Source organism: Sebastes fasciatus, chromosome 3 (genome assembly GCF_043250625.1).
Source record: "Sebastes fasciatus isolate fSebFas1 chromosome 3, fSebFas1.pri, whole genome shotgun sequence".
NCBI classification, from domain to species: Eukaryota; Metazoa; Chordata; class Actinopteri; order Perciformes; family Sebastidae; genus Sebastes; species Sebastes fasciatus.
Genome location: NC_133797.1, coordinates 41,515,012 through 41,530,957, shown reverse-complemented (window position 1 = coordinate 41,530,957; position 15,946 = coordinate 41,515,012). Strand labels below are relative to the sequence as shown.

Sequence of the window (15,946 nt, the reverse complement as noted above, 5' to 3'; positions counted from 1 at the left end):
TCGGAATTTTTTGGGAAATTCTTCGGACATTTTTTTTTACTTTTTAGGACAATTTTTTGACGTTTTTTAAAAAACTTTTTTTCGGAAATATTTTCGGACATTTTTTTTTACTTTTAAGGACAATTTTTTGGAATTTTTTTAAAAACTTTTATTCGAAAATCTTTTTAAAACTTTTTTTTCGGAAATTTTTTAAAACCTTTTTTTCGGAAATTTTTTAAAAACAATTTTTGGACATTTTAAAAAATATATATTTTTTAAACAATTTTATCGGACACTTGTCAGACATTTTTCGGACATTTTTTAAAACTTTTTTTTAGAAATGTTTTGGACACCTAAAAACTTTTTTTCGGACATTTTGTCGGACATTTTTTGGACTTTTTAGGCCAATTTTTGAACAGTTTTTAAAAAACCTTTTTTCGCAAATATTTTCGTTTTTTTTTTGGACACTTGTTGGACATTTTTCTTTTCTTTTTTTACTTTTTAGAAAAAATTTTGGACATTTTTGAAACTTTTTTTAGAAGTTTTTTGGACACTTTTCAAAACTTCTTTTTGGACATTTTTAGGACACTTTTCAAAACTTTTTTTCGGAAATTTTTTCGCACATTTTTTGGAAATGACAAAACTTTTCGGCCATTTTTTCTTTTTTTACTTTTTAGGACAATTTTTGGACATTTTTAAAAAAAACTTTTTTCAGACTTTTTTTTAACTATTTCTTTTTCTTAACTTTTTTTCAAACATTATTATTGTAGTTATATGTGGAAAATATTTTACCATTATATTTTCCATTATTATTATTATTATTTCTGTGAATAAAAAACTCGGTAAATCGATAAATAATAAAAAAAATAAGAATAAGATGTCAAAATAAAAGCATGACAGAGTGGGCTCTTATTGTGAAGGGGCCCGTGTTGGCGCCCTCTGCCGGTGGTTCCTGGCAGCACAGCAGCAGCTCCAGTTCACCGCCTTCTCTCCTCCTCTCAGCAGCAGAAGCATCATTAGCTCCGCTTTGTCGGACATTTTTTGGACATTTTTTATTTTAATTTTTTAGGACAATTATTGGACATTTTTTTTAAAAACTTTTTTTCAGAAATATTTTCGGACATTTTTTGGATATATTTCGGACATTTTATTTAAACTTTTTTTTTGGACACTTGTCGGATATTTTTTTTCTTTTTTTACTTTTTAGGACAATTTTTGGACATTTTTTAAAAAACATTTTTCCAGACTTTTTTTGGACATTTTGTCAGATTTTTTTTTTTCTTTCTTTCGGACTTTTTTTTAACTATTTATTTTTCTTAACTTTTTTTCAGACATTATTATTGTACTTATTATTATTATATGTTATTACATATTTAACCATTATTTTTTAATTATTATTATTATTATTTCTGTGAATAAAAAAACTCGGTCGATAAATTATTAAAAAAAATAGGAATAAGATGTCAAAATAAAAGCGTGAAAGAGTGGGTTTTTATTGTGTTGGCGCCCTCTGCCGGTGGTTCCGGGCAGCGCAGCAGCAGCTCCGGTTCACCGTCTTCTCTCCTCAGCAGCAGCAGCAGCAGCAGCTCCGGTCCTCTCAGCTCCTCTCTGTACCGGAGAGACACCGCCTCCGTTTTAAACCCGACAGCCGGACTCAGCAGCGGCTCGAGCGGACTCAGCGGCCGGCGGAGGGACACCTTCCTTCCTGCGGAGGGATTCTCTCCCAGTGAGCCCGCGGTGAGGCGGCTGGCTCTAAGTGTGTGTGATGGCGGCGCTGCGGCATCGAGCAGCCGGGGCGGCGGAGCAGCACTGAGGAGATAACAACGATAATACCGGAGAGGAGTTAATAACGGAGACGTTGTTCTGCGGTGAGATCTCCGTGATTTACCGGAGAGAGGACGGGAGGAGGATCTTCTGGTGGTTCAGGTACCGGTACCGGCTTTGGTCCTAATTGGGTTTATTTCTTCTGACGGGGCTTTGGTTTATCATAAGACGGCTTTGTTTGATCTGATCTGCTCAGCGGGATGATTAGCTGCTGTCAGGCCGGAGGAGAGAGGCCGCTGACGGGCCGCTGATCCAGACGGACCGGCGGCCTGACAGCGGCCCGGTGGGTGTCGGTGGTTGTCGGTGGGTGTCGGTGGGTGTCGTTATATAATGTGCGCAGAGGAAACGGAGCCCCGTCCGTCCGTCCGTCCGTCCGTCTGTCTGCAGCGGTAATGTGGTTTCACCTCTGACGGACTCACCGACTCTCTAACACCGACACTCCGCTCCGTTAACCGCGCCTCCTCCGGGCCTCATCACGGCTCCTCTCTGCGGCTCTCTGCGGCGGAGGCTCTGGTCGGTTGAGGCCGGACTGCAGGTGCAGCAGGGCCGCTGATTCATCCAGAGACTCGATCAGCTTCACAGACACACTTTAATTATTATTATTTATCATTGTGTGCTTTATTTGGTTTTACTCAGACATTTACATAAACATACACATATATAGTGAACCAACATTTCCACTTTTTACAATGGAATTATAGAACATGGAGGTGCTTTTTCATGTGAAATAAGATCAAATAAATCATGGTAATAAAACAAATTACATTTAGAAAAATTAAACAAGAAGGGCGTTTTGAGGAAATATACTTTTTCCACTCCTTCCAAATTTCCTCAAATTTATTTTCTTGAAGCCTCATTGAGAAAGTAATTCTTTCCATTACAAATATTTCATAACACTTTAATTATTATTATAATATAATATATAACACCAGCAGCAGCAGGATAATTATTATAGTTATTAAATCATTAATATGATGCACAGACACCAGTGAGCCAATTAATCCATCGATCAATAATCGATTAATCCTTTAAAGTCACTAAAATAGATCTCTCTGTTTTTATCTTTAATGACTGATGATCAGCTGACACACAGCTGATCAATCACAGCTATCAATCACAGCTGATCAATCACAGAGTTCAAAGGTCACGGTTGTTTATTTATCAGATTTAATTCCAGCAGAGTCACTGGAGATCAAAACCTTCTCTGGTCTCATTTAAACTTCAACAATCCTTAGAAAATATTAATATATATATGTATAAAGGAGGAAATCATACCAGTAAATGTAAAATGATAATCTAAAATAAGAGTGCAGCTAAAATAAATATAAACATAAGCAGGAAATGAAATGAGCAGCTGCCTCCATGTCAGACAGGTTTTCATTATATTAAGAAATATTATATTTTAAAAGCAATTCCTAAATTAAAACTAGTCAGAGATTAAAGTTACAGGATGATATATTCCATATCTCTACTGTCTGGTACCTCTCTGACTCAGTGTTTACTGTTCTACAGAGTTCTCAGAACTTAATATAATATAGATATTAATACTATTAATAAGACCCTGAACATACGTAAAAAATATCAATATATATATATATATAAATATATATATATATATAATATAAATGTAATTTTTTAATTTAACTGAATGTAAACATGATATAGTATGTATAGGGCAGAATAGTGTGTGTGTGTATATGTGTATATATATATATATATAAACTGTATATACACACACAGGTGTAACAGTTTGTAAAACAGTAGACAATGACAGACAAAGAGCAGCAGGTTAATAGGTTAATCAATAATGAGAATAGTGATTAGTTAGTTCTGAGTTGGAAAATGATCTAATTTAGGGTCAAGGGTCAAAGGTTGTTTATTTATCAGATATAATTCCATCAGAGTCACTGGAGATAAAAACCTTTTGGTCTCAGGTTAAACTTCAACAATCCTCAGAAAATAGGTTTTTATATATATAAACACGTGGAAATTACACAAGTAAATGTAAAAGCAAAATGATGATCTGAGGCATATACAGTATATACTGTATATACTGTATATATGTATATACAGTATATACTGTATATATGTATATACATATATACTGTATATAGAGGGATTAAAATGAGCACTTAAAGGCTAAATGTTTCTGTAGCAGGTAAAGATCTCAGGTCAGCTGCCTCCATGTCAGACAGGTTTTCATTATATTAAGAAATATTATATTTTAAAAGCAATTCATAAATTAAAACTAGTCAGAGAGTAAAGTTACAGGATGATATATTTCTACTGTCTGGTACCTCTGACTCAGTGTTTACTGTTCTAAAGAGTTCTACGTAGTGTTTACTGTTCTAAAGAGTTCTACGTAGTGTTTACTGTTCTAAAGAGTTCTACGTAGTGTTTACTGTTCTAAAGAGTTCTACGTAGTGTTTACTGTTCTAAAGAGTTCTAAAGAGATCTCAGAAGAGGCAGCTGGTGGAAATGTCCAGTGACCTGCTGCCACAGTGAGGAAATAACTTAATATAATAAAGATATTAATACTATTAATATAGACCCTGAACATACGTAAATATCAAATAGTAATAACTTCCTGTCTGTAACGCCGGCTCAGCACTCTTAAGGTGGACTCTTAAGGTGGACCAGCCTTTCTCCTTAAAGTGAGGAGCCGCTCCTCTCAGTTTTGCTCAGCTTTTTTAATTCATTATTAATATTTCTTTTAACCGTTTAACCAATAGCGTTAATTGGTTTGAAAATGCTTAATATCGGTAAACGGTTAATTATTAACATCTCTATTCCAGAGCGTTAACTACATTAAAGGTTCCATATTGTAAAAAGTGAGCTTTTCATGTTTAAGTGCTATAAAAAATACTGTTAAACTATCACAATGCTCAATATACAGAGAAATACACACACAGCCTGTGTTCAGAAATTGTGCTTTTGAAACAAGCCGTTAGGTTTTCTGTCATGTCATGTTTTTTTGTGATGTCACAAATATACAATATTTAGACCATTACATGGTTTTAAACGTAAACATTCTAAATGTGTCCCAGTTTATTTCCTGTTGCAGTGTATGTGAATGTCATCAGCTGACAGGAAGTAAACATGGACCCAAACTGTTGACTATCAACGCAATTCCATTGAAATGCACTAAAAGGGAGCGTTTCAGACAGAGGTTGAATACAGGTATATTCAGATAGACAGTATGAGGAAAATAAAGTGTTTTTTGAACATTACAGCATGTAAACATGTTCCAGTAGAAACACAAAATACAAGTATGAACCTGAAGATGAGCACGGTGTGGGACCTTTAATGAGACGAAGGGATGGTTTTAATGAAGGATTTAAAATCATTAACATGCTGCTCCACCACAAACACATTATTTTATGAGTCTGGTCCCCACTAACAGATGTTTCAGATCTTACCAGATGTGTAAAACGTGAGCGAGCCCACACATAACCACATGTTGTGTTAAATTGAACAGGTTAGTTCCTGTAGTGTTTGGAGAGAAACAGCAACAGCACACACTAACACATTCATTCATCAACAACAACTAAACACAGAAATCTCTCTAAATCTCTGAGATCAGACGAGACTTTAGTGTAAACCAACATGGCCGACGACGGGCAGGAAGAATCAGAGATGTTAGTTTTTACTTCGTAGTGAACATTGAGGAAGGATGGACGGATGAAGACACGGAGACACGTTATATAAACACTAATCAACACGTTGGTCCTCCATCTCTGAGCTCCATCTCACCACTACTTTATGCTCCACGTTTAGCATTAGCCGTGATGGTTGTCCTTCCTTCTTCAGTCAGCTTGGTTCTCTATTGGCTGTCGATCTTCAGCATTATTACCGCGGTCCCTCGGTGTTAGTAGTAGGGATGTCACGAGAACCGATACTTCGGTACTAAGTCGATGCCAAAATTCTAAAAACGTGACGCTACTTGTACCGAAGGTACCGTACGATGCCTGCAAGGTCTGAAATGAACAACCGCCAAGCGGTAAATGCGGCTGCTTCTGTCCTCTGCTCTCACACACAGCAGCGCCATGCTGCAGCAAGATCCAGAGATGCAGAGATCCTTTATGTTCGAGAAGAGGAGTCACTTGTGAGGGAAAAAACTGAACTGAACAAACTGACTTTCTATCTTTTGTTGCTTATTGCTAAATCTCTGAAAAGTGGTGTTTTTATTTTTTAGTGAACTCTGGACTCTGTATTTCCGGTGAATGTTATTGGGACTTGCATTTGATTATCTTACACTTAACTCCTCAGATCCACTTAGTTTGAACCAATCCAACAGCATCCAGTCAAGTTTCAGGAGAAAACCATGAAGCACGAACGTTATGTTACTGTTCACCAGATGGATCCCGTTACTCTGCTGTTAAAATGACGTTACAGTTGGTGAAGAGCTCCTATGGCCCGTTTAGGACTCGAGACCTGAGTTGGGACTTGAGTCACAGACTTGAGACTTGCAAAACAATGATTGAACAACTTGGTCCCACCTCTGGTAGCCGTTACCCAGTGAAATGTCACCATGTCAGTGAATTTAAACTACTGCTTGCAATCTGAGGATATATATAGATACATTACATGAGATTTATTGGCATCGAATTTGGTCTCGAGAATCGTGGAAATTCAGTGGTATTGGTATGGACTACTAGATCTCTGGCATCGTGACATCCCTAGTTATTAGCGCTGATAGAAGGGAAGGACTCACTGCTGGAGGCCTGCAGCCGACTGATAACACCTCCAGTCAGCTCACAGTGAAGCAGAAGAAAACACTGACCCGGAGTCTGTTCACACTTCACTCAACTCTCACCGTAGAGGTTCAGATGACCTGGAGGGGTGAGGTAGAGACCGGCCTGGAGGTGTGAGGTGGAGACCGGCCTGGAGGAGTGAGGTAGAGAAGGGCTTGGAGGTGTGACGTAGAGACCGGCCTGGAGGTGTGAGGTAGAGACCGGCCTGGAGGTGTGAGGTAGAGAAGGGCTTGGAGGTGTGACGTAGAGACCGGCCTGGAGGTGTGAGGTAGAGACCGGCCTGTAGGAGTGAGGTAGAGAAGGGCTTGGAGGTGTGAGGTAGAGACCGGCCTGTAGGAGTGAGGTAGAGAAGGGCTTGGAGGTGTGACGTAGAGACCGGCCTGGAGGTGTGAGGTAGAGACCGGCCTGTAGGAGTGAGGTAGAGAAGGGCTTGGAGGTGTGACGTAGAGACCGGCCTGGAGGTGTGAGGTAGAGACCGGCCTGTAGGAGTGAGGTAGAGAAGGGCTTGGAGGTGTGAGGTAGAGAAGGGCCTGGAGGTGTGAGGTGGAGACCGGCCTGGAGGTGTGAGGTAGAGAAGGGCTTGGAGGTGTGAGGTGGAGACCGGCCTGTAGGAGTGAGGTAGAGAAGGGCTTGGAGGTGTGAGGTAGAGAAGGGCCTGGAGGTGTGAGGTAGAGAAGGGCCTGGAGGTGTGAGGTGGAGACCGGCCTGTAGGTGTGAGGTGGAGACCGGCCTGGAGGTGTGAGGTGGAGACCGGCCTGGAGGTGTGAGGTAGAGACCGGCCTGTAGGAGTGAGGTAGAGAAGGGCTTGGAGGTGTGAGGTAGAGAAGGGCTTGGAGGTGTGACGTAGAGACGGGTCTGTAGACAGCAGCCTGATAATCTGAACGCTGGGTTGGTCCTCGCAGGGCGTCGCGTCGCAGAGCCTCTCAGCTGTTATCTTTGAGCTGCAGACGTCAGTCAGCTATCAAAAAATACATTTTCTTTTTTTAGCTGCTCAGTGTTTCCATGTTTCTAAAGTAGGGCTGCCAATCAATTCAAATAGTTAATAATGATTAATCATAAATTAATTGTATCTGTTCTAAATGAACCTTAAAGGGAGATTAGTCAAGTATTTAATCCTCTTATCAACATGGGAGTGGACAAATATGCTGCTTTATGTAAATGTATGTATATATTTATTATTGTAAATCAATGAACAACACAAATCAATGACAGATATTGATCCAGAAACCCTCACAGGTACTGCATTTAGCATAAAACAATATGCTCCAATCATAACATGGCAAACTGCAGCCCAACAGGCAACAACAGCTGTCAGTGTGTCAGTGTGCTGACTTGACTATGACTTGCCCCAAACTGCATGTGATTATCATAAAGTGGGCATGTCTGTAAAGGGGAGACTCGTGGTTATCCATAGAACCCATTTACATTCACACATCTGGAGGTCAGAGGTCAAGGGACCCCTTTGGAAATGGACATGACAGTTTTTTCCTCGCCAAAATGTAGCGTAAGTTTGGAGCGTTATTTAACCTCCTTCACTACCAGCTAGTCTGACCTGGTTGGTACCGATGGATTCATCAGGTTCTATAGTTTACTATGATACCAGTATCTTCACTCTAGCTTTAAAACTGAGCCGCTACTACCTAAAAACCTAATGAATACTAGTAATGAATAAATACATTTAAAAATAAATTAGAAATTAAAAAAAAGTACATTTAAATTAAAAGAAATAAAAATATTAATTAAAAAACCAAAGGGGAAAATTAAATAGAGTAGATAAATAAATAAGCAAATTAAAACAGAAATATCATATCTTATCATATGTCACATTTTCAATCAATTAATTAATGCCTACATTTAGTTTTAATATTATTTTCTTGTGTATTTAATGGAATATTTATTTATTTATTTATCGAGTCATTTATTTATGTATTTTTTTTTTTTTTTGGCAGGTTTTGTCCTCCATAGTAAACATCTTCACTCTAGCTTTAAAACTGAGCTGCTACAACCTAAAAATCACAAGTTGTGTTGATGCGTTAAAGAAGTTAGTGGCGTTATAATGAATTTGCGTTAACGTGTTGTTAACGTGTTGTTAACGTGTTGTTAACGTGTTATCGTGTTGTTATTGTGTTGTTAACGTGTTGTTATCGTGTTGTTAACGCGTTGTTAACGTGTTATTGTGTTGTTAACGTGTTATCGTGTTGTTAACGTGTTGTTATCGTGTTGTTAACGCGTTGTTAACGTGTTATTGTGTTGTTAACGTGTTAACGTGCTGTTAACGTGTTATCGTGTTGTTAACGTGTTGTTATCGTGTTGTTAACGTGTTGTTATCGTGTTGTTAACGTGTTATCGTGTTATTGTGTTGTTAACGTGTTGTTAACGTGTTGTTATCGTGTTGTTAACGTGTTGTTATCGTGTTGTTAACGTGTTAACGTTGACAGACTTATTCTAACGTTAATCTACAAAAAAACGTTAAAGAAGCTTCACCTGATTGTTTAAAAACTATTTAGTTTTTGAATCAGCAGTTCAACAGGAAGCTGTGAGTTTATCAGGGCTGGTGGAGGTCTAACGATGTGTTCACATCAAGAGTGAATCTTCGCCTCTCTTTACGGGCCTGAGTTGGACCGCCGGTATCATCGGTGTTCATTCTCTCTAGATGCTCCGGAGAGGAGGAGGAGCTCGTCTCCATAGATACCAACAACATTTCCTCCATCAACCATGGAAGAAATAACCTCTGTTGCTGCTTTGTACATGTTGGTGAAGTCCCAGATATGTCAGGAAACCAAACATCGACGTGTCTGGGTTCATAACGTCACCCGGCGGCGAGCTGTATTCACATACACTGACTGTATCTAGCAGCCTCACGTCTCTACTGCAGTATGAACCCAAAATCAACAGATTGAGCTGTGATTTAATATCAATAACCAGATCAAAATGATGCTGAAATAACGACATCATGATGCTGATTAGTAAAGAGTCTGAATTCATGCTTTGTCAGGTCCGTTACCATGACGACAAGCAGACAACTTTTAAAATGCTTGTTTTCTGAATGGAGTCTGGATGGATCAGTGCCAGGCTCTGCAGCTGCTAACAGCATAAATCAGGCTTAACGGGGCTCAGAGGGTTCAGGTCTAACTCTAAGAACATGGTGTGGTCTAATGGGGGTCTGGACCAGGTGTCCTGCTCTGTCAGGAGGTCTCCAGGTCTTGGTGGGGTCCTGGTCTGGGGATGTGGACTGTGTTTGTCAGGAGGACTCCAGGTCTAGGTCGGGCCTTGGTCTCGGGATGTGGACTGTGTTTGTCAGTCTTGGTGGGGTCCTGGTCTGAGGATGTGGACTGTGTTTGTCAGGAGGTCTCCAGGTCTTGGTGGGGTCCTGGTCTGGGGATGTGGACTGTGTTTGTCAGAATGAGTCTGCAGCTTCAGATGAGTCATACTGCTGCTGCACCATGACAACAAGGGGGGAAGGGGGCTGGTGGAATATTCCAGATCAGACCGTCACGGTTCTACACAGAACCACGTAGAACACACACACACACACACACTGTATATATGTATACAGTGTGTGTGTGTGTGTCGGTGGGTGCATGCCGCGTCCTCACGTCGTCTTTGTTCTCACTGCGACGTGATGTAACGATGACATCATCAGTCAGGTGCGCCGTCACTCTGGGTTTGTGGCAAACGCCCGCCGAGGCGTGAAAACTGGGTCAGGCGCCGTAGTCAGTGTTACCGTGACAACGGGATCATTAGGTCACAGAGGGGCGAGCTGTCTGCTGCTGCTCAGGCATGCTGGGTAATGTAGTCAGCTCTGAGGCGTCACTCTCAAACACTGATCATCTCTCTCTGTTGGTGTACATCAGACCCAGAAATATTCCCAGGGTGCACTGCTTCTCGTGTTGCGTGGACAGTTGATGGTGGTGGTTTCATAACGATGCTTTTTTTAAATGGAGTTTGGTTATGTGATGATTCAGATAAACCCACAACAGTCTGATGACTTTTAATGTTTCTTTAACACAATAACATGCTAGCACACAGCGCTGCGTTGAGCTCAATGCTAATATCATCTAATATAACATCTGGTAGGGCTGCTCCCTCTTAGTCGACTGATCGGTCGTTTTGGTTTTCAGATTGGAGGGAATGTATTCAAATTTATTACATGGCTGTGTTGAATACTCGATTCTGATCACCGCGTTTTACGGTCTGTTATTTCTTTATAGCAAACCGTTGCTATGTATAGCAGACCGTTGCTATGTATAGCAGACCGTTGCTATGTATAACAGACCGTTGCTACGTATAACAGACCGTTGCTACGTATAACAGACCGTTGCTACGTATACCAGACCGTTGTTGTGTATAACAGACCGTTGTTGTGTATAACAGACCGTTGTTATGTATAACAGACCGTTGTTGTGTATAACAGACCGTTGTTGTGTATAACAGACCGTTGCTACGTATAACAGACCGTTGCTACGTATAACAGACCGTTGCTACGTATAACAGACCGTTGCTACGTATACCAGACCGTTGTTGTGTATAACAGACCGTTGCTACGTATACCAGACCGTTGTTGTGTATAACAGACCGTTGCTATGTATAACAGACCGTTGCTACGTATAACAGACCGTTGCTACGTATAACAGTCCGTTGTTATGTATAACAGTCCGTTGCTATGTATAACAGGACGTTGCTATGTATAACAGACCGTTGCTGTGTATAGCAGACCGTTGCTGTGTATAGCAGACCGTTGCTACGTATAACAGTCCGTTGTTATGCATAACAGGACGTTGCTATGTATAACAGACCGTTGCTATGGGTGCAGCTCTGATGTCTTTACAGTTTCCTGTTGAGTGAAAGGTTAAAGGTAACAGTTTTTTTAACATGTCCATTTCCTCCCTCAGGTTCTCTGCGAAGATGCGGCAGTGAGCATGCTCAGAGCGCTGATCGTTACCATGGCGATATACAGCGGCGGCCATGCGTGCAGCGGCCATGACAACTGCTCCGCTCACAGCGAGTCCAAAGACTACTGCTACTCGGCTCGCATCCGCAGCACGGTGCTGCAGGGGCTGCCGTTCGGAGGGGTGCCCACCGTGCTCGCCCTCGACTTCATGTGCTTCCTGGTGAGTTGCTGCCGTCCACGCCGGGGTGGGGGTCGGGGTGGGGGTCGGGGTGTGGGTCGGGGTGGGGGTGGGATTGGTGGGTCAATGACTGATCCATCTTCACGGAGACAAACAGAACATTGATACATGCAGATGTAAGGAGTTATAAGAAAACCTAAACATATATTGATAAAGAAAACCGACGTTCCTCCGACCATCAGACGCTCCGCCCCCTTTAGAACAGTCAGCAGCTTCCTGTCTGAGGATCTCAGGCTGCACACTAACGCTGCGTTCACACCAAAGAGAAGAGAATTTTCATCTCTCTTTACTGGCGCTAGTTGGACCGCCAGTATCCTCTGTGTTCATTCGCTCTAGACGCTCCAGAGAGGAGGAGGAGCTCGTCTCCATGGATACCAACAACATTTCCTCCATCAGCCATGGAAGAAATAACCTCTGTATCTGCTTTGTACATGTTGGTGAAGTCCCAGATATGTCAGAAAACTAAACGCCGTCGTGTCTGGGTTCATAACGTTGCCCGGCGGCGAGCTGTATTCACATACAGTGACTGTATCTAGCAGCCTCACGTCTCTACTGCGGTATGAACCCAAAATAAACAGATTGAACTGTGATTTAATATCAATAACCAGATCAAAATGATGCTGAAATAACGACATCATGATGCTGATTAGTAAAAAAGTCTGAATTCATGCTTTGGCAGGTCTGTTACCATGACGACAAGCAGACAACTTTTAAAATGCTTGTTTTCTGAATGGAGTCTGGATGGATCAGTGTCAGGCTATGCAGCTGCTCCATCAACACTCAACATGACGTCCTCTAGAGACGTTGTTGTTTCTACCAGAGACAGTCTGTGGTTTCTGGTCTCTGTACAGATGTGATGGACTATCGTCGCTCTGGGTGACCACAGACACGTACTAGATTTATTTATCCTCCATTTCTGATTCAACAACGTCAGGACGTCAGTGAGGACAGGAGGACGATCTCAACGCTGAGAGGCTTTCACCACATAGAGACACCAGGATTTGCTTTGCTCTTGGTGTGAAAGCAGTTCAGATTTATATTTTGGGGCTGTGAAGGACATAAAAAGTCAAATCTTAAAAATCATCCTAAACTGGGCGGCCCCTGTGAGGTCACCGGAGTGATGAGGTCACCGGAGTGATGAGGTCACCGGAGTGATGAGTTCTCGCCGCCACATTTTGAACAGCGTAAATAAAAGTTACCGTCGTCCCACAGTGAGGAAGTACAAGCGTTACTGATGGAGGTGATGGTGTCCCAGAGATATTCCTCCTCCCTGTCAGAACATCATGAAACCAACCGTTACTGGAGTCCTGTTGAATTAGGACGCAGCTCTGCTGTTGCATTGTGGGAGCTGTTCCTGCTGTGATGTTCACCGACTGTTGGAAAAATCAATACTGCAGCTTCATGGATCGACCTACATACTGATGTTTAATGACTCGTACTAACAACACGATGACATCATTGCTGTGGTTCTGTCAGTGACCTTTGACCTCTGATGTTTTCATTGTGTCCATCCAGAAGTCTAACAGGAAGTCTTCCTGTCTCTTCTTCTTCTTCTTCTTCAGGTGCTGCTCTTCGTCTTTTCCATTCTACGTAAGGTTGCGTGGGACTATGGACGCCTGGCGCTGGTCACCGACGCCGACAGGTAACCTCACCTTTAACCTTTGACCTTTACCTGTAGGTAACAGACAGTGATGTCGTGTGGTGATGGGGGTCGGGTCCCCTCTGAGGGGGGGAGACTCGTGGGTACCCATAGAACCATTTTCATTCACATATCTGGAGGTCAGAGGTCAAGGGACCCTTTTGAAAATGGTCATGACAAAATGTAGCGTAAGTTTGGAGCATTATTTATCCTCCTTCACTTCAAGCTTGTCTGACCTGGTTGGTACCGATGGATTCATCAGGTTCTCTAGTTTACTATGATACCAGTATCTTCTCTCTAGCTTTAAAACTGAGCCGCTGCAACCTCTGAAATATCAATTAAAGAACTTAGTGGCGTGGTGATTCTCTCTCTGTCGTCATGGCAACTCTGGTGATTCTCTCTGTTTCCATCCTGAAGACTCAAGAAGCGTTTCAGCGACCGGGAGGAGCGAGAATAGTACGTTACTGCTTCCTCCGTGTTGGGTTTGTCCGCTAACATCCTGATCACGCTCTGTTGGCTAATGGGATGCTGACAGATGCGATGCTAACAGATGCGATTCTAACAGATGTGATTCTAACAGATGTGATTCTAACAGATGTGATTCTAACAGATGTGATGCTGACAGATGTGATTCTAACAGATGTGATGCTGACAGATGTGATTCTAACAGATGTGATTCTAACAGATGTGATGCTGACAGATGTGATTCTAACAGATGTGATCTAACAGCTGTGATGCTGACAACTGTATAACAGCCGTGATGCTAACACTGCTCCTCACTTCTCTTCATGTGTAACGTGAACTCAGCCGGAGACGAGACACAGATAACTATGAACCGGTTCAAAGGTAACAGGCCATGTGTGTGTTTGTAGCTCGGTGTGCCGTAAACCCTGTGACGTGCTAGCTAGTTAGTTAGCTAACTAACTCCACACAGCCAGCGGTGGAAGACGAGGTACTCATGATTGTTTACTGAAGTAAAAGTATAAATACTGCACTGTGAGAATACTTTCCAATTAAAAGTCCTGCATTCAAATTTTTACTTTTAAGTAAAAGTACGGAAGTATTTTCAGCAAAATGTACTAAAGTAAAAGTACTCGTTCTGTAAAATGTTTCTTACATGGAGCAGGTCATAGCCGGTGCAACAGGTGCATTTGTCCCCTTCAATAAAGACAAAGTAGCAGAGGACTTTTATTTTGAAGAACCGCTGAAATGAGACTGATAGACGCAACAATGCCTCCAGTAAAGTAGGGGGCAGGATGCAACCTCACAAACAAACAATGATTGCACGCTGCCATAAAACAGATAGAAGAAGAAGAAGAAGACGAAACAAAAACAAACAACACAGCGAGTGATCACCTGGTCAGGTTTCTGACATTATGTACATTTGGTTTTTGGACGTTATTGATAATCTTTGTTACCTGATTTGATGTTTTCAGTTTGGTTTGTCAGCAGGATCACAGAAGAGCTGCTGCTCTGATTCATGACTCATGACTCCTGGTTGAAGGTGTCTGATGAGGAAGAGCCCGTTTCAGTTAGAGGAGTGGATCCAGATACACTAGTTGTGTTTCACTGAAGACGTCCTCGCTGGACGTTGTGTTCTCAGAGTGTTCTTTAGTTTATATTTAGTTTTATTTGCAGCGTCTGGATCAATAGTTTGATCTGAACACATCTGGAGCACCTCTGGAGTGTTTCTGGTCCATGTCGTTGATGTTTGTGTTTCTACCTCCTGTCAGCTCCCTCTGTGTTCAGTGTCTCAGCTCAGGAGTCCAATCAGCTTTCCAGGCGCAGAGGTCAAAGGTCAGAGCGGCTACATGCTAACTGTCAGGTGTGTGTGTGTATCCACAGCGTTGCCTCGGCGATGCACTCGGAGACGCCCGACCGCTACGAACGCCTCACCTCCGTCTCCTCCTCCGTCGACTTCGACCAGAGAGACAACGTAAGGACTCCTTCATCACTCCTCCTCCTCCTCCTCATCCCTGTCTCCTCCTCCTCCTCATTGTCTCCTCCTCATCACTGTCTCCTCCTCCCTGTCTTTTCCTCCTCCCTGTCTCCTCCTCCTCCCAGTCTCCTCCTCCTCCTCCCTGTCTCCTCCTCCTCCTCCCTGTCTCCTCCTCCTCCTCCTCCCAGTCTCCTCCTCCTCCTCCTCCCAGTCTCCTCCTCCTCCTCATTGTCTCCTCCTCCTCCCAGTCTCCTCCTCCTCCCTGTCTCCTCCTCCTCCTCCCTGTGTCCTCCTCCTCCTCCTCCCTGTCTCCTCCTCCTCCTCCTCCCTGTCTCCTCCTCCTCCTCCCTGTCTCCTCCTCCTCCTCCCAGTCTCCTCCTCCTCCTCCTCATTGTCTCCTCCTCCTCCTCCTCATTGTCTCCTGCTCCTCCTCCTCATTGTCTCCTGCTCCTCCTCCCAGTCTCCTCCTCCTCCTCCTCATTGTCTCCTCCTTCTCCTCCTCCTCCTCCTCATTGTCTCCTCCTCCTCATTGTCTCCTGCTCCTCCTGATTGTTCTGTGTTTGTACCTGCAGGGTTTTTGCTCGTGGCTGACGGCCATCTTCAGAATAAAGTGAGTACCGTCTTATATAATAATAATCATAATAAAGTTATTATTATAATGATCTGCAGAACTATAAGCTGG

At 42.4% G+C, this 15,946-nt stretch overlaps 1 protein-coding gene across 3 annotated transcripts in view; it reads left to right on the top strand.

The window, feature by feature from the left end:
* Nucleotides 1–1,481: 1,481 nt before the first annotated feature.
* The window catches only part of LOC141765190 (CSC1-like protein 2), a 31,701-nt gene continuing 17,236 nt past the window's right edge, over nucleotides 1,482–15,946 (top strand). For 2 of the 3 annotated variants that reach the window (XM_074631222.1, XM_074631223.1), the window contains exons 1-6: nucleotides 1,482–1,905; nucleotides 11,450–11,668; nucleotides 13,249–13,328; nucleotides 13,743–13,781; nucleotides 15,171–15,261; nucleotides 15,837–15,874. In XM_074631222.1, the coding sequence (XP_074487323.1) occupies nucleotides 11,477–11,668; nucleotides 13,249–13,328; nucleotides 13,743–13,781; nucleotides 15,171–15,261; nucleotides 15,837–15,874 (440 nt within the window). In that variant the 5' untranslated portion in view covers nucleotides 1,482–1,905; nucleotides 11,450–11,476. The remainder of the gene's footprint in view (nucleotides 1,906–11,449; nucleotides 11,669–13,248; nucleotides 13,329–13,742; nucleotides 13,782–15,170; nucleotides 15,262–15,836; nucleotides 15,875–15,946) is intronic. The other variant, XM_074631224.1, reaches the window with a different exon arrangement.